The sequence below is a fragment of the Neofelis nebulosa genome, chromosome 7 (assembly GCF_028018385.1).
Source record: "Neofelis nebulosa isolate mNeoNeb1 chromosome 7, mNeoNeb1.pri, whole genome shotgun sequence".
In the NCBI taxonomy this organism is placed as follows: domain Eukaryota; kingdom Metazoa; phylum Chordata; class Mammalia; order Carnivora; family Felidae; genus Neofelis; species Neofelis nebulosa.
Window position 1 is genome coordinate 59,498,188 of NC_080788.1, and position 17,931 is coordinate 59,516,118.

General features: G+C 40.0%; 1 protein-coding gene, 1 long non-coding RNA gene and 1 pseudogene across 2 annotated transcripts; 1 reads left to right on the forward strand and 2 right to left on the reverse strand.

Moving 5' to 3' along the window:
- The first annotated feature begins 299 nt into the window (after window positions 1–299).
- LOC131516641 (dihydrofolate reductase-like) lies at window positions 300–1,375 on the forward strand (annotated as a pseudogene).
- Window positions 1,376–6,018: 4,643 nt separating this feature from the next.
- Window positions 6,019–7,640, reverse strand: LOC131516644 (uncharacterized). Its single transcript, XR_009264184.1, has 2 exons — window positions 6,575–7,640; window positions 6,019–6,324 (listed from the first exon to the last, which is right to left on the reverse strand). It is a non-coding gene; the product is annotated as an uncharacterized LOC131516644 (long non-coding RNA).
- A 1,346-nt stretch (window positions 7,641–8,986) lies between these two features.
- B2M (beta-2-microglobulin) lies at window positions 8,987–14,693 on the reverse strand. The gene is made up of 4 exons (XM_058737898.1): window positions 14,535–14,693; window positions 11,315–11,590; window positions 10,750–10,777; window positions 8,987–9,509 (listed from the first exon to the last, which is right to left on the reverse strand). The coding sequence occupies exons 1-3, from the start codon at window positions 14,599–14,601 to the stop codon at window positions 10,764–10,766; spliced, it is 357 nt and encodes a 118-aa protein (XP_058593881.1). The 5' UTR covers window positions 14,602–14,693; the 3' UTR covers window positions 8,987–9,509; window positions 10,750–10,763.
- Between the last annotated feature and the right edge of the window lie 3,238 nt (window positions 14,694–17,931).

A 17,931-nucleotide genomic window follows, 5' to 3' on the forward strand; every position in this document is an offset into this window, starting at 1 on the left:
CATTGTGTAGCAGCAAGAGTCCTCTGTTTTTTTCTACGCGAAAACAATAAAAAGAGGAAGTGGTCCATGGGGGTGGGGAAATCTCACATTACTGCGGCCTTCAGTTAGGCCTGTGCTATAAAGATAGAAATATCTCCTTCCTTTCATAGACTTTTAAATCATCTGTGTTTTAGAGGACCAAAGAGAACAAATAATTCTGAATCCGACTAATGAGAGAAAATGTATGAAATTTAGTGCATAGTAAGTGCTTGATACATGATTAAACATTTTTTTAATTCTATTTACCAGGGTTGTTTATTTTTTTATCAGTCCTTCTTATAGCTTTCCAAAGCGTCAAGATTGTTTTTAATGCATGAAACTTCCAATCAAAATATTCACAGATACTTTATTTCTCTTAAAATATCTAGGATCCAAATTGGTTACCCTTTGATTTTTTTCCAAAAGCCTAGAGTCCAAGGAGACAATTTTGTGCCAAGCTTGACAAAGGGTGGGGAATCCCAGGATGGTGAGCCAGCTCAGAGGTGTTTACAGTGCTGTCATGGTTCTTCCCCTAAACTGCACTGTCGCGGTGTCCCAGAACATGGGCATCTGCAAGAACGGGGGCGTGCTGTAGCCCCCGCTCAGGGATGAATTCAAGTACACTATTTCCAAAGAATGACCACATCTTCCTCATAGAACGTAAGCAAAATTTAGTGATTATGGGTAGGAAGACATGGTTCTCTATTCCCAAGAAGAATCAGCCTTTAAAGGAAAATAATTAATTTAGTTCTCAGTTGAGACCTTAAAGAACCTCCCCAAGAAGCTCATTTTTCTTGCCAAAAGTCTGGATGATGCCTTAAAAGTTATTGAGCAATTGGAATTAGCAAATAAAGTGGACATGGTTTGGATAGTGGGAGGCAGTTCTGTTTATAAGGAAACCAAGAAGAAACCAGGCCACCTTAGACTATTTGTGACAAGGATTATGCAGGAATTTGAAAGTGACATACTTTTTCCGACTTTGATTTGGAGAAATATAAACTTCCCCCAGTATACCCAGGTATTCTTTCTGATGTCCAGGAGGAGAAAGGCATTGAGTACAAATTTGAAGTATATGCAAAGAATGATTAATGTGGAGGTGTTTTCTAATTTATTTCAAGTTGTTCCCCCTCCCCTCCAAACAATTACATGTTTTCATATTAGAAAAAAAAGACTTTTGTTGACTTTAGGTCAATGGATAATTATTTCTAAGCAATGAATTTTTATTAATTAATCTTAATTAGACTATAGTTAAGATCAGTCTTAACTAGACCATATCAGATACGATTTGTGAAGCATTTCTTGCTATAACTGTAGAATGCCCATCAAGGTCCAGCACCCTGCCTAAGGTAGCATATCTACCAAGAGCCAAACTGAGAAAGTCCCCTGACAGCATGAGTTTAAAGCAGGACCTAAAGAGAGGACTGGAGAGATTTGTTCAAAGGTCAGAAATGAATTATAAACAGAAGAGGAAGAACTCAGATATTAAAAGACAATTAGATCAAAATAGGGACTATGAATTCTCGATGCATATCACAATTCTGAAAAAAGTTCTGTTCACTCAGAAAGGGAACAAGCAAGTTGAGAACTCCAGTATATTCTATAGGGATAGTAAAGAGGCCAGTAGGACACTACCTTTTTGAAGGTTAAAAGAGAAGGTCTGAGACCTCTAAAATCTCTGTTTCTGATCTTCAGTGAGATTCCATGGGATATTATGATGCTAGAAGACTAGGCTGTTCTTTACCAAAAAGTAAACCTAATAACAAGCATTTGGCTAAAATTAGAAAAAAGGTAATGAATTGAAAGTGGATAATGCTAGAAACCAAAATTATGAAGTTGGAAACTAAACTTCAATGAATTAGAAAATGAAAATTAAAAAACAAAAACAAAAAACGAAAAACCTAGAAGCCAAGAGTCCAAGGAGAGATAACGCAAATTTTTGCCCCTAAAACCTTAATGGCTATATCACAGACAAAATATTTATTTTATTAAGGAAAGACCTTGAATTTTTCCTCAAGAGCTTAGGGTATAAGAAATAAAGTAAAAAGCAATAGCCCAAAGATATTGGGAGAGTGACAGAAGACAAAAACTAGCAAAGACAACATTTACCAGTTCCTATATTGTTTCCATTTATGCCATGTTTTCATTAGGGATAGTGGGAAAAAAATGAGATGTAACATATACATAAAAATGAGATATAACATATAAATTTCTTAAAATAAACATCATAATAACAATGACCATTTCCTAATGTTTTATTTCTTTTAACGTTGTCAAAATATAATTTGAAAAACCTGGACATTAAATTAAATAATATTTTTCCAAAGCGATGTTCTTGGGAAGATGTACACCCAGTGCAATGCTGCTTCTCTTTGTCTGTTTGTTTGTTTTTAAATTCCAGTGTAATTAACACACAATGTTATATTAGTTTCAGGTGTACAGTATAGTGATTTGACAATTCTATACATTACTCAGTGCTCATCACAATACATGTAGTCTTAATTCCCTTCACCTATTTTACCCACCTCCCCACCCACCAGTTTGTTCTCTCTAGTTAAGTGTCTTTTTTGTTTGTCTTATTTTTCTTTGTTCATTTGTTTTGTTTCTTAAATTCTACATGAGTGAAATCATATGGTATTCGTCTTTCTCTGACTTCTTTTACTTAGCTTTATACCCTTTAGATCCATCTATGTTGTTGCAGATGGCAAGATTTCATTCTATTTTATGGCTAAGTAATATTATATTATATATATACCACATCTTCTTTATCCATTCATATTATGAATATGTGGTCTGCTTCCATAATTTGGCTATTGTAAATCAACATAGGGACACATGTATCTCTCCAAATTAGTGTTTTTATATTCTTTCGGAAAATACCCAGTACTGGAATTACTGGATTATACAATAATTCTGTTTTTAACTTTTTGAAGAACTTCCATACTGTTTTCCATAGTGGCTGCACCAGCTTGTATTCCCACCAACAGTACACAAATGTCCCTTTTTCTCCACATCCTGGCCAACAACATTTGTTCTTGCATTTTTGATGTTAGCCATTCTGATAGGTGTGAAGTGATATCTCATTGTGGTTTTGATTTGCATTTCCCTGATGATGAGTGATGTTGAGCATCTTTTCATGTCTTTTGGCCATTGTATATCTTCTTTGAAGAAATGTTTGTTCATGTCTCCTGCCCATTTTTAATTGGATTATTTGTTTTTTTGTGTGTGATGAGTTGTATAAATTCTTTATATATTTTGGATATTAACTCTTTATCGGATATGTCATTTGCAAATATCTTCTCCCATTCAGTAGGCTATCTTTTAGTTTTGTTGGTTGTTTCCATTGCTGTGCAGAAGCTTTTTGTTTTGATGTAGTCCCAAAAGTTTATTTTTGTTTTTGTTTCCCTTGCCTCAGGAGACATATGAAGAAAGATGTTATGGCTGATGTCAGACAAATTACTGCTTATGCTCTCTTTTAGGATTTTTATAGTTTCACATTTGGGTCCTTAATCTGTTTTGAGTTTATTTTTGTGTATGGTGTAAGAAAATGATCCAGTCATTTTCTTATCATGGGGCTGTCCGGTTTTCCCAACACCATTTGTTGAAGACACTGTCTTTTTCCCATTGCATATTCTTGCTTTCCTTGCCATAGATTAATTGACCATGTAAATGTGGGTTTATTTCTGGGTTCTGTATTCAGTTCCGTTGAAATATATGCCTATTTTTGTGCCAGTACCATACAATTTTGATTACTACAGCTTTGCAGTATATCTTGAAATCTGGGATTGTGATACCTCCAATTTTGTTCTTCTTTCTCAAGATTTCTCTGGCTATTTGGGGTCTTTCGTTGCTCCATACAAATTTTAGGACAATGTGTTCTAGTTCTATGGAAAATGCTTTTGGCATTTTGATAGGAATTATAGTAAATCTGTAGATTGCTTTTGATGGTATGGACATTTCAACAATATTGTTTCTCCCAATCCACCATGAACATGGACTGTCTTTCTATTTATTTGTGCCATCTTCAGTTTCAACAATGACTTTTTTTCTTTTAATAAAAATCTCCTGAAAAGCTAACCATGCCACATTGAACAGTCATAAGTGATCATCTCTGAGTGGTGAGACTAACAAGATTTTTTTTTCTTTTCTGCCTGTATAAACATTACTTTTTAAAAACAATGAACTATGCTCAAATAATAAAAGCTGTAAAAATTCGAATCATACAGAAGTATGCAGAATGATATATTTTTTAAAAAGTCTACTTTCAATTGTTCTGGACTTTTGGGAAAGATGGCTAAGTAGGAGGACCCTAAATTCACCTTGTCCCATGGACACAACTATTGATAACACTCACATCAGTGTAAATAACCAAGAAAAATACCTGAAGAGTGGCAAAATAAACTCTACAACGAAATGTACAGAAGCCACAATGAAGAGGGTAGGAAGGGCAGAGATGAGCTGGGGAGCTAAACCCCAAATGTCTGGTTGCTGGAGGGAGAGAGTTGTGGGTGTGTAAGGGGAGAAAAATAGACTATCACACTGGGGAGCCTGCATGAGGAAGAGGAATCCTCATAACATTTGGCTTTGAAAAACAGAGGCGCTAAATTTTGTGAGTTCTTACAACCAGCAGGACTTAAAGCCTAGAACTTTAAAAATCAGCAGCCCTTAGGAGAGCAATAGGAAACTGAGTCTGTGTCCTTAAAGAGATAGCACAACAAATAGCCCATAGAGATAAGGCATAGAAGCAGCCTTATCTGAAGAAAGGCTGAAAACCTTTCAGAAAAACCTCCTGGGGCATATGCGAGGGAGAATTATTTACTAAATCTCTAAGTTTGGTGAAGGACTTCTCCAGGAAGTCCCTCCCCCACCCCCCAGCATAAACACAGGGCCACCTGCGGAAACCAGCACAGCTGTTGGTTTTCGCTACCTAACTGCTTATGCCACACCCTGTGCCCTCCAGCTGGGCCTGCCTCAGTCTTAGAGTTGTAGGTCCCCTCCCCTGGAAGACTGGTGCAAACCTTGCCAACACTGTGTATCCAGACTGTGCACTCTGTGGGACCTTATTCCTGGCAGTGACAGTGGCAGGTCACCTCCCATGGAAGACGCGCGCACCTTATTAAAACTGCTTGCCTCAGCTGGCCCCAGTCTTGGTAGCAGCTGTGCATCTCCTGTGGAAAAGGACGAGTGCGAACAATTTGTGGGCACTGTGGCCCCCACCTACTTGTGCTTTGTGGAGCAGCCCCAACCAGCCCTGGTCTCTGTGGCAGCTGCTTATCCCCTGTGGAAGAGGATTGGCATCACCTTGTTGAAAGTAGTGGGCAGGGCACACAGAAACAGACACAGAGAGTTAGACAAAATGAGACAGATGAGTATGTCACAAATGAAAGAACAGGACAAAATTACAGCAAAAGACCTAAACGAAATGGAGATAGGTAATATGCTTGATAGAGAATTTAAAATAATGATCATAAAGATACTCACTAGACTTGAAAAAAGACTGGAGGACAGCATGAGACCCTTAACAAACAGATAAAAAAGAACCAATCAGAGATAAATAACACAATAATTGAAATAAAAAATATACTAGGGTAACCTGGGTGGCTTAGTCGATTAAGTATCTGACTCTTGATTTCAGCTCAAGTCATGATCTCAGGGTTTGTGAGTTTGAGCCCCACATGGAGTTCTGTGCTGACATCACAGAGCCTGCTTGGGATTCTGTTTCCCTCTCTCTCTGCCTCTCCCCCACTAACTCTCTGTCTCTCAAAATAAAGAAATAAATAAACATTAAAAAAAATTTAAATACACTAGATGGAATAAATAACAGGTTAGAAGAAGCAGAAGAATGAATCACCAATCTGGAGGACAGAGTATTGGGAAGTAATTAAGCTGAGCAAGTGAGAGAAGAAAAATTATGCAAAATTAGAATAGACTCAGGGAACTCAGTGACTCCATCAACTGTAATAACATTCACATTAGGGATCCCAGAGAAGAATAAGAGAGAGAAAAGGGAGAAGAAAATTTATTTGAAGAAATAAGGACTAAAAACTTTGCAAATTTGCGGTAGGAAACAAATGTAGATCCAGTAGGCACAGAGCTCTCCCAACAAAATCAACCAAGGAGGTCCACAGAAGACACATAGTAATTGAAATGTCACAAAGCAGTGATAAAGAAAGAATCTTAAAAGCAGCAAGAGGAAAGAAAACACATACAATGGAAATGCCAGAAGTCTATCAGCAGATTATTCAACAGAAACTTAGCAGGTCAGAAGTAAGTGGGCATAATATATTTAAAGTGCTGAATGGGGGGCGCCTGGGTGGCGCAGTCGGTTAAGCGTCCGACTTCAGCCAGGTCACGATCTCGCGGTCTGTGAGTTCGAGCCCCGCGTCAGGCTCTGGGCTGATGGCTCGGAGCCTGGAGCCTGTTTCCGATTCTGTGTCTCCCTCTCTCTCTGCCCCTCCCCCGTTCATGCTCTGTCTCTCTCTGTCCCAAAAATAAATAAAAAACGTTGAAAAAAAAAATTTATAAAAAAAAAAAAAATAAAGTGCTGAATGGGAAAAACCCACAGTTCAAGTGTCCACTGATAGATGAATGGATAAAGAGGGGTATATGTACATATACAATGGAATATTATTCAGCCAAAAAAAAAAAAGGATAAAATCTTACCATTTGTAACAACATGGATGGCTCTAGAAGAGTACAATGCTAAGGTAAGTAAGCCAACCAGACAAAGACAAATACCATATGATTTCACCCATATGTTGAACTTAGAAACAAAACAAATAAAGAAAAAAGAGACAAACCAAAAACAGACTCTTAACTACAGAGAGCAAACTCTGGTTACCAGAGGGAAGAAGAGGATGGGTGAGATAGGTGAAGGTTATTAAAAGTACAGTTATCAGGGCACCTGGGTGACTCAGTTGGTTGAGCATCTGACTTCAGCTCAGGTCATGATCTCATGGTTCATGAGTTTGAGCCCCACGTCAGGCTCTGTGCTGTCAGCTCAGAGCCTGGAGCCTGCTTCAGATTCTGTGTCTCCCTCTCTCTCTCTCTGCTCTTCCCTGCTTGTGCTCTGTCTCTGTCTCTGTCTCTCAAAACTAAACATTAAAAAAATTTTTTTTAATAAATAAAAGTAGTTATCTTGTTGAGCCCTGACTTAATATATGGAATTGTTGAATCTCTAAATTGTATACCTGAAATGAATATAACACTGTATGTTAACCACACTGAAATTAAAATTTTTAAAAAATAAAAGTAAAAAGTCTACTTTTATCTTACTCCTGACATTTTAGGGCCTGCCTGTTGTTAAGAGGTTATTGAATACATTTCTGGACCTTTTCCTGTGGGTGTATCTGCTTAAAGAGGTTGAGAAAAAAATTTTAAGGCCATTTAAAAATATATAAAATGGGAGCATCTGGGTCTGATAAGCATCTGCCTTTGGCTCAGGTTATGATCTCACGGTTCATGAGTTCGAGCCCTACATCGGGCTCTCTACTTTCCACACAGAGCCTGCTTCAGATCCTCTGTCTCCCCACCTTCTCTGTCCCTTCCCCGCTCACACATGTGTGCTCGCTCGCTCTCTGGCTCTCTCTCTCAGAAATACATAAATAACTTAAAAAAAAAAAATATATATATAGAGAGAGAGAGAGAGAGATCAGAAGTACCACCTCAGCTTGGAACACCTGAGATAGGCAAATGCTGGTGCTCTGAACAAGGCGTGAGCAGGATTTCTGCCATAGCTGCCAAGCTCTGATCACCATTCTTAAGGAATATTACACACAAACCACTAAGCTACAGTCACAGCCTTGTCTCGATGTTCCTTGTAGGTCTTTGGGTCAACAGAGTTGTTCCAGGTTAAAATTGCTGAATTGATTCAAATTTCTGTATTCCTTTGGATTCTCTCTTCCAGATGTTTTTCCCTACATGACCTTGATGAATTGCCTTAGTCCATGGCTCCCACCTGAGAGCTTTTTCTCACTGTCACTTGCTTTGGTCATTTAAGGTATGAGATCCTCTTGGGCCTGCAGGTCTAGACCCTGCAGGTCTAGAACCTGCATCATATCATATACTGTCTTTTTCTGGTTTCTTGGGCCCTTCTAAATTTTTCTTAAAGGGAGAATTATAAGAAAATGCAAGAGAACTATTTAATAAAAATTAAAAATTTTAAAAAGTCATTACATGAATTGGAGAGTGATGGTTACACACTGAAAGAATCCAGTGGGGTCCAAAATGTAGTAATCTCTGTCATAAGAGATTGCAGCGGGGAGCCTGGGTGGTTGTCGGTTGAGCGTCTGACTTCAGCTCAGGTCATGATCTCACAGTTTGTGGGTTCGAGCCCTGCATCGGGCTCTGTGCTGACAGCTCAGATCCTGGAGCCTTCTTCAGATTCTGTGTCTCCCTCTCTCTCTGCCCCTCCCCCACTCACACTCTGTCTCTGTCTCTCAAAAATGAATTAACGTTAAAAAAAATTTTTTTAAAAAAAAGGAACAGAACACTGGCTAAAAGACAGAGGCATGTTTTTTATGCCAGCAGAGCACTGTGTCATCCTAAGTCATTTAATTTTCCTGGGATCCCATTCCTCATCTGTACAATGCAGATCACTGAGGCCCTGTCCACTGTGAGTTAAGCCCTATATAACAGTGGTTTACACTCTTCTCCGAGTGACTCTTGAAGACTGTTTTCCTGTTTTATAATTTTTTTTAATGTTTATTTATTTTTGAGAGAGAGAGCAAGAGACAGAGCATGAGCAGTGGAGGGGCAGAGAGAAAGAGAGGGAGACACAGAATCAGAAGCAGGCTCCAGGCTCTGAGCTGTCAGCACAGAGCCCAACGCGGGGCTCAAACTCACAAACTGAGATCGTGACCCGAGCTGAAGTCGAACACTCAACCAACTGAGCCACCCAAGCGCCCCCTGTTTTCCTGTTTTAAAACAAAGGGGTAACAGAGGGAGTAAAATATAAGAAACTGAACACATCAAGTTTTTACCATTGTTTTAATTAGTAAAAGAAAATCAACAGAAGTCAAATTATATGCAACAATGGCTCTAACATGCAAGAAGTCAATAGGAATTTTATATAGGAAATGCCTTATGCACTATAACAGATTACCAATAATTTGACAGTTATCTTTCAAAACATTTCACAATTCCCAGCAGAGTATGCAAACTGGAAGTTAATTCTAAACATGCATAGCTATATTCTTATTGAGTTTTGTGTGAAGAGACTGGAGAGTTCAGATCTGGCAAAGATACTAATGGTGAACATGAGGATTCTCTCCTCCCCACCCCACCTCTAAGCTTCCAGCCCTGAAACGTACATCTATATGCCTAGACAGGTCAAATATGCCAGGCAGTGCCCATTAGAGAATTATCAAGTAGATTATACTTGTATTATCATCAATATAACTTTATGATTTGTATCATGGAACATAAAAGGCTAACAGCATTAAAAAGAATGCAGGATTTGAGAACAGTCCAATTTAAATGCACCATCTTCAAACCTGAAAAAAAAAGAAAAAAGGCTTGTTAGCAAATGCATTTATTTTATTTTATTTGGATTACAGATCACATCAACACACTTGTCTAACTTCTGCTGTGTAAATCACTGTTTGTAAAAGAAATAGCTGCAGACAATTATCCAAACCCATTACCAAGAGCATATCCCATTAATTTATCCCATTGGTTTTCCTATAACCTTAGAGGAAAGAATGCTGGTATTAGAGGTAGGGTCCTGGCTCTCCCATTTAGTAACTGTGTGACTCTGGGCAGGTCACCCAAACTCTCTGATGCTCTCTCAAATCGATTTCCCTGTGCTAGAACATAATCGGAAATTTGAATAGGTTTTCGCTATGATGGTACCCTATGAAGTAGAATTTCACTGAAAAGCTGTATTTTCTATCTCTGTATTCCAACCAACAATGCAGAGAAGTCCAATTCCTCCCTCTCTCACGCTGCTAGAAGTTTCTGTAGATACATATATTATAGTATCTTTACATTGCATCATAACAATGTTTCCATTTCTTGTATTTAAAAAAAAATTTTTTTTGAGAGAGAGAGAGAGCAAGAGACAGAGAGTGAGCAGAGAGGGGCAGAGAGAAAGACAGGGAGACACAGAATCTGAAGCAGGCTCCAGCCTCTCAGCTGTCAGCACAGAGCCTGATGCAGGGCTCAAACCCATGAACTGTGAGGTCATGACCTGAGCCAAAGTCGGACACTTAACCAACCGAGCCACCCAGGCGCCCCTCCATTTCTCTCCCCTATTGGACTGGAGCCTCTAGAAGGCAAACACAGCGCCCACACACTAAGGCTGAACAAGAGACTGAAGGAACAGGATGTCTGCAGAATCATGTCACTCCTCTCTTCGGGCTGAATAACAAAGCAACTGCTATGCAAAGGAAGAGAACAGTTCATTTCTGAAGGCCCAGAGATGCACACTGTAGAAGTGGAAGAAGAAAGATCAGACCTTCGCAGGAAATGTAGGTAAACTGGCTGCCCCTATCCTGTTACACCACTCCAACAGCTCCTCTAACTTTGTTTAGAGGGCTAGGGACGCCAGCAGCATTAGACTAGGGCTACATACCTTTCTCATGCCACTCCACAGGAAAAGAAAATGTATTCCGTGTAGGATTATTTGCCTGCTGAAATGCTATCCTGATTAATATATTCCCTATAATGAGGGTTATCCTATTAGAGTTGTCTTTAGTCCCCAGGACAGTGAAACAAGAAAGTATTTTCACCTACCTCCATGATGCTGGTTACTTATCTCGCTCTACAAAAAAGAAAATGGAGAAAGACAGTAAGTTTTACTTTTAAAATACCATATGCTAACAAATGTCTAAAACTGTTACAAATGAGGCTGTTAGAATAGCCTGCTGTCCCTAACCATGAATACTCAGTAGGGCCAACCTTGCCTACTAGGCTCAGATCCCAACCCATCAAGGGAGTACTGGATAAGGAACTAGGATAGCAGGTCTCACAAAGGCCTGTGCCTCCCTGAGACTTTTGATGGTTCTACATATCCATGAGGCTGTCAGAAAAGCCCAAAGAAGCTAGCAGGTAAGAAACATTAGGAGTTTGTGTGCATTTGTGCAATTGCTGGTTACTGCTGCTCCCTGTTTTTGCTACAGGGAAACTACTGTTTTAGGGATCATGCTGTGCAGAGGTCTCTCAAGGTGCCACTAATCAGAGCTTTACAATGTTCCCTGTCAATTGAAGTATGCAGATTTTTTTATATCAAAGCGTCTTTAAGCTGTGCCTATTCTCAGATACAACTGTCAGTAGCTAAGGAAAGAACTTAAAAACTTACCCCACATAACGACCGTGGGCTCACTGAGAGTAGTATGATTCACCTGGCAGCTATACTCATCTTCGACAGTGGGAGTAAATTCGGTGTGGACCAGAAGATAGAAAGTCCAGTCCCTGTTGAAGGACAGATCTGTCTGTTCCGCTTCCATCTTCTTTCCATTCTTCATCAAGGTGATATCAATTTGTGGTGGGTGGAACCCCGAAACGTAGCAGTTCAGAAAATTTGGCTTTCCATTCTCTGCTGGGTGACGGGAGTAAACCTGAACCTTTGGAGGATCTGAGGGACATCAAGGAAAGACAAATGAAAGTTGCACGGTATTTCACTTGGGGCCACCTTGGTCTAAAGCTAGATTGGGCAACAATGTTTAAATCTGATCACTGATTTCTCCCAATTCCATTTCCACTCTGTCTACTTTTCCAAAAAGCTACCCATTTTGAGGGATAAACCATGATTTAGTATCTTTTTCACATACTTTCTCTACTCGTGGCTTTTTGGTTTTTTTCTACAGATTTCTAGTAGTATTGTCTTCTGTCACTGGAGTTTGTGCCAAATCTTTAAGACCTTTATGTGGAGACTCTCAAGAACTTTTGATGGCTTCTCAGCACCCATATAATTCCTCAACACATGTCTCAAGAGTCCTCATGATTTGGCCCCACCCTCCTTTTCAAACTTCATTTCTCATTTCATACACTCTCCATAATAGCCACATCAAAAAACTCATGTTACTGTACTTTGTTTCAGCCTTTTTTTTTTTTTTTTTAACTGTTTATTACTTTCTTTTTTGGTTCATGCTCCTGCCTAGACCCACACCCATCTGACTTCTCAATATGTATTAAGTGTCTAGAATAGTGCCTGGCACATACCAATTGCTCTGTAAGTGGCACATGTTGTTATTAGTATTACCTCAAACAAAACTTAAATGCCTACATAAGTCAGAAGATACCATAAATGAGTGATATGGGCTCAGTAAGAACATTATGGAAGGGTGAAGACCGTGGCAAATGGGAAAGAACATATTCTCCATTTTGACTAAGTGGAGTAATGTGTATAAGAGTGGGATTTGCATTTTTAATTAGCACCCTCAAGTGATTGCTACAACTAGCCATGTTGGAAATACATTGCTGCTATAGAATATGCTTTTCCAAAATGGGATGCATAACTAGATCTACCCTGGGGATATGGAAAGAAACTATCAAAAACTGTACTTCCATATTTTTCATCCAATGAAGAGAAGTATTACTGCTACTAAGCACACAGACTGACACTAATTCATGTGTATAATTCACTTTTAAATACACACACATGCAGGGTACAAGATCACTAAAAGGCAACTCCTCCATGTCCAGGATGTGATAGGGAGGAGTGCCAGGATATTCTGACCAAATATATCTGTCTACAAACACCCCATCATCAAAGGAAAGATCACCAGCCCCAATAGGAGCTACACTGGGGATCCCAATGAAGCTTTGATTTTTTTTCATTAAGTTAAAGTGAGGACAAATCAGAAAGCATTTTATATTGGAGCTTCTAATAATTAGAACATAATAAATACCACAAGAATCAGAGCACAAGTTCATCAGGCCTAGAATTCTATGAGGGAGCCAGGCAGGGTTCTGCAAGAACATCACAATAGTCTCTTCTGAGAGGAAGATGAGTATCAGATAAGCCTTGGTTTGTTTCTGGGCTCAGCCACTTACTGGCTCTGTGACTTTTGGACAGTTCTTCTGAAGCTTAATTGAAAAATCAACTTATGTGCACACTGAAACAAAACCCACACGGGGACAGAGCAAAAAATAGACCTCCCCCACAACAGCAATCATCATTACCCATTTCTTATGTATCTTCTAGAAGTGATCTATTCATGGCATGTATTACCCTAGAAATTTTCAAAGTAAGATTTTTCTTTTAATGTTAGCTTATTTTTTTAAAGATTTCTATAGTTGCCAGCAAATATCAATAATAGTAACTGTGCTTTACTTTGTAAACAGATTATAAATAAATACCTTTATCTCATGATCAAAAGATCCAGCTTCACAGAGGCTTTTGTGAGGGGAAAATGTGAGAGGGTCTGGTATATTGAAAGGTATATAGACCGTGCTCAGGATCTAGAGTGTCCATGACAGACAACCTGGCCAACCAGGTTGATTATCCTTATCACTGGTTTTACAATCTCCCTGACTTGTAAACCTTCGCTTTTTCAAAACAGAAAGTAGAGGCTTAGTTCTTATTGGAAAGAACCAGGCAAAGAGCCTAAGAGGAAGCCCTCTGTGAAGAAAAGGAAACAAGGCCCGAATGCTCTCCAGCTTGCTAGCAAGAATCTCACACCCTAAGGTGACAAGGAGGTACTGGAAAACCACAGGCAGTAGAGCCAAAGTTGAGCCATTTTCCCCCCAAAAATGTTCTAGTCCCCCTCGACTGTCTGCCATTTCTCCCACGTTGTGTGTTTAAGTTAAACGCTCGGTATCTCCCTTTATCTGTGAGATGCTGATGATAACCATTATATTTACATTCGTAAGCTCATCTCAAAATCAAGTGACATAAAGCACAAAAGGTCCCCGGCACGCTCCTTACCAATAACTAGTAGCTCTTATGATTATTAAAAGCTACATGTAATGGCAACAAGTGAATTAAACGATGTGAAAGCGCTTTGTAACACCTCAAAGCAGTCTACAAATGCCACGTGCGGATCCCTCCCCTGTTTGTTGGGCGGGTGAACCCGCCGGGCGTGCCGGAGAAATCCGCGATCCGAGTGGAGTAGAGTTGCAGGGGACCGAAGTACCTGCGCGGTGCCTCCCGCAAGCCCAGTCGGATGTCTCCACCCATTCACAGCCTGGGATCCCGCGTCCTTAGGACCCGCCTTCCAGCCCTCCCAGGCAGCTGCGCTCGGGAAACTAGAGGTTACGCGGAAGAGAAACCCTCCCCCACCTCTGTCGTTCCGAAGTCTGTCATCACCCCCGAAACTTTGTCCTGACCCACCTGGTACGGGCACGCCGAAGGCGTCCCCCGTCCCTCTCTCCCGAAGAAGTAAAAGGATACTTGTGTCCTGGGCTCACACCCCTCCCCACTGCCCGGCCACCCCACCGCTACCCGGCCCGGAGACCTAGCCCGCGGCTAGTCCCCAGGGAGGAGAAGGAGTGGGTGACTTACAGAGTTAAAGCTGAGAGAGCCAAACAGATCGGGGTACAGAAGAGGAAGGGCTAGAACAAGAGGGGACACTCACGCTGGACGGCATCCAGGTGGGACAGACACAGCAGTCCGAGCAGGACCAAGACCACAAAACGCGCCATTGCTAGCAGAGCAGCGCCAGAAGTAGGACTGGCCAGCCCGCCCTGCGCCTCTACTTATAGGCCACGCGCGCACAGCCAATCAGAACGCTTACGGCAGGGGCCGTCACTTGTCTCCTAGCGCGCGGTGCCGGGCCAGGTTAGAGAGGGGGACTTCCCCGTTTTCAGTTTCATTTTCCTATAACGTCCCTTGATGCTTAGAAAGGCTTGGGCTGGGCCGAGTAGTTTCGCTGTCTATAAACCCGCGCCCTTCGATTTGGGGTGCACGCCAGAGCTTGTGCGGAGGGCCTCCTATCCTAGAACTTCGGGCTGGAAGTACTCTGGTCCAGCCCCTCTCTGAGAACCAGCCAGCCTCAGAGTGACTTGCTTACCATGTCCCTAGCAGGACCTGAGGACATGTGGTTTTCATTCAAGAAAACTGAAGCCCAGAAAGATTAAGAGCGCGGACAAAGGATGAATGGTGTGGGGCAGAATAAGAACTTCGATTAAGAACTATGGCCCCGGAAATATAATGTAGGGTTACGGGTTCCCTGAGTAAGAAAAACAGTCCCCAAGCCTCGAGGTCTCTTGAGGACAGCTCAGAGAACTGTCCAGAATGGACAAGGACCTTATTCCTTCCTCAATTCCTTCAGGCCAAAGTTTGCTTTTGTAAAGCCCTGTGCCAAGAAAATTTTCCCTGTATCTTCCTGCTGTTGTTTAGATAATTTTCTTAGTTTTGTTGATTTGTGAGAAAAACAACCACTGCCAAAGCAGTAAGTGCCTAGAGCTTTAGAGTTTACAGACCCCTTTAGGTACGTCATTCCTTTGGAATTACCACACTGGAATGGCGCCTGATACATAGCAGGTATTCCGTAAATGGAATGAATGAATGAATGAATGAACGAACGAACGAATGATTGAATGAACAAACCGGTAAATATGTGAATAAACGGTAGGAAATAGGAATCACCCCATTAATTTTTATGAATAAGGGATAACAAAAGCTGAGACTAGGATTCAAACTTGCCTGATGCTATTGCCATTCATGCGTTAGACTCTTGGAAAATAAGGGCTCTGAAATTTTAGTGAGAATTTGGATTGCATGGGCCATAGGTCCAGCCAAAGAAGTCAAACCTACTGACTGTAAGAGCTTAACAATGTTGGACAGACCCACTAAGAAAACTTACTCTCCAGACATACCATAAAAAAGATGCTGACATCACATGACAACTCAGTCCAGCAGTCTTTTCTCAACCATGGGGGCGGGAGAGACGGAGATCTTGGAAATCACCATGGTTTTCAGTTAAAGGGAGTTGGGTTGTGATTCCCCAAAAAGCCAACAAATATGTTATGTTATAGATTTCTTTTATGTATTTTTAGACCTCGTAATAACCCCTAATGTGGAAGCCACGTCTGAACTAGAAAAAGAATACTCTCCACAGATCTAATGAAATGAGATAATGCACAGAGAGCCTCACACAGTTCCTAGCAGAGTGTTTTATAATGTTTAACAAATGTACTATGATTATTGTTGTTACATACCTAGTTTTCCTACCAGCTCAATCTATAACTCTCTTGTGGTACAAGAATAATTGTCATGCATAAAGTTACAAGTAAACCAATTCTTGCTTCTCCCATTTGTGTGTGTGTGTGTGTGTGTGTGTGTGTGTGTGTGTGTGTGTGTGTGTGTTTAACTCATTTAAGGCTCTTAAGGCCTGAAATGTTAGTGTTGAAGTGTTTTCTAGTGCCCTGAGAGTATAGGAAGACTCATGGCTATATTTTACCTCTAAATTCCCTGTTTACTACATCATAGAGAAATACTATACTTAAAATTCATTATAGATAGATTCTGACGTATTCACTTAGAAAACCAATTTAAAAAGCAATTTTAAAATGCAGCAAAGACAAAAAGATAACAATTAAAAAAAATAAAATGCAGTAAAGACAGAAAAGTATATCTTCCAGTTTTCTGTGTTTGGGGAACTCCTGTATTTTCCTTGAATTTCCATTTATGACATGCTTTGAGTAGTGAGAATGAAAATGAGATATAAAGTTTGTTTGTTTTATTGAGACCGTTTGTCTAGGAGGGTAAGCTTGTAGAAATCACAAACATGGCAATTTAATAGTGTTATTTCCCAGTTGTGGGTATAGCAGCTGTACTTTTTTTTTTTTTTTTTTTTTTTTTTTTTTTTTTTTTGCCTATAGGACTCTCCTAAAAATTTTTTTACAATGAATATTAATTCAAAATAGTAAATATTTTGGGGCACCTGGGTAGCTCACTTCATTAAGTGTCCAACCTTGGTTCAGGTCATGATCTCATGGTTTGTGAGTTCAAGCCTCGCATTAGACTGTATGCTGTCAGCACTGAGCCTGCTTCGGATCTTCTGTCACCCCCTCTTTTTCTCTCTGCCCCTCCCCCACTCACACTTTCTCTCAAAAATAAACAACATTAAAAAAAATTCAAAATAGTAAATATTTTCAAGAATGTGCAAGAACTGGAACTCTCATGTCCTCATGGTGGGAATGTTAAATGATATAATTATTTTGGAAAACAATTTGGGTGCCTGGGTGGGCTCAGTCAGTTTAGAGTCAGACTTCAGCATGGGTCATGATCTCATGGTTCGTGAGTTCAAGCCCCACATCGGGCTCTGTGCTGACAGCTCAGAGCCTGGAGCCTGCTTCAGATTCTGTGTCTCCTTCTATCTCTGCCTTTCCCCCATTCGTGCTCTGTCCTGTTCTCTCAAAAATAAATAAACATTAAAATATTTTTTAAAAAAAGAAAAACAATTTGACAATTTTTTAAAAAAGTTAAACATGTACTGTCCAGGCACTCTAAGTATCTACCCAAGAGAAAACAAAAGCATTTGTCTATACAAAGACCTGTACACAAACATTCATAGCAGCTTTATTTGTAATAGCCAAAAGCTAAAAGCAATTCGAATGTCAACAGGTGATTGGATAAACAAATTGTGGAATATATCCATAGAGTGGAATACCATCAGCATTAAGCAAGGAATGAAGGACCGGTGCACACAACAACATAGATGAAATAATTATGCTGAGTGAAAGAAGCCAGACAAGAAAAAGTATATACTGTACAATTCTGTTTATATAAAACTCTAGAAAGGGCAAACTAATCTATGCAACAGAAAGTAGATGAGTGGTTTGGGGTGGGGGGGGGGGGGTTGGTTTGAGAGGAGAGAGTCAGGAACATAAGGAAACTTTGGGGTTGATGGATATGAGTTTATTTTGAATTTGACAATGATTTCATGGATATATACATATATTACAATTTATTAAATTGTACACTTTAAATGTAATTTATTGTATGTCAATTATACCTCAATAAAGCTG

Bases quoted from the DNA above. Each gene is read 5' to 3' on its own strand.
- B2M (XM_058737898.1), bottom strand. From the start codon at position 14,601: ATGGCGCGTTTTGTGGTCTTGGTCCTGCTCGGACTGCTGTGTCTGTCC. The intron at 11,591-14,534 runs GTGAGTGTCCCC...GATGTCCCTCAG, and splicing joins CCACCTGGATGCCGTCCAGC to ATCCTCCAAAGGTTCAGGTT.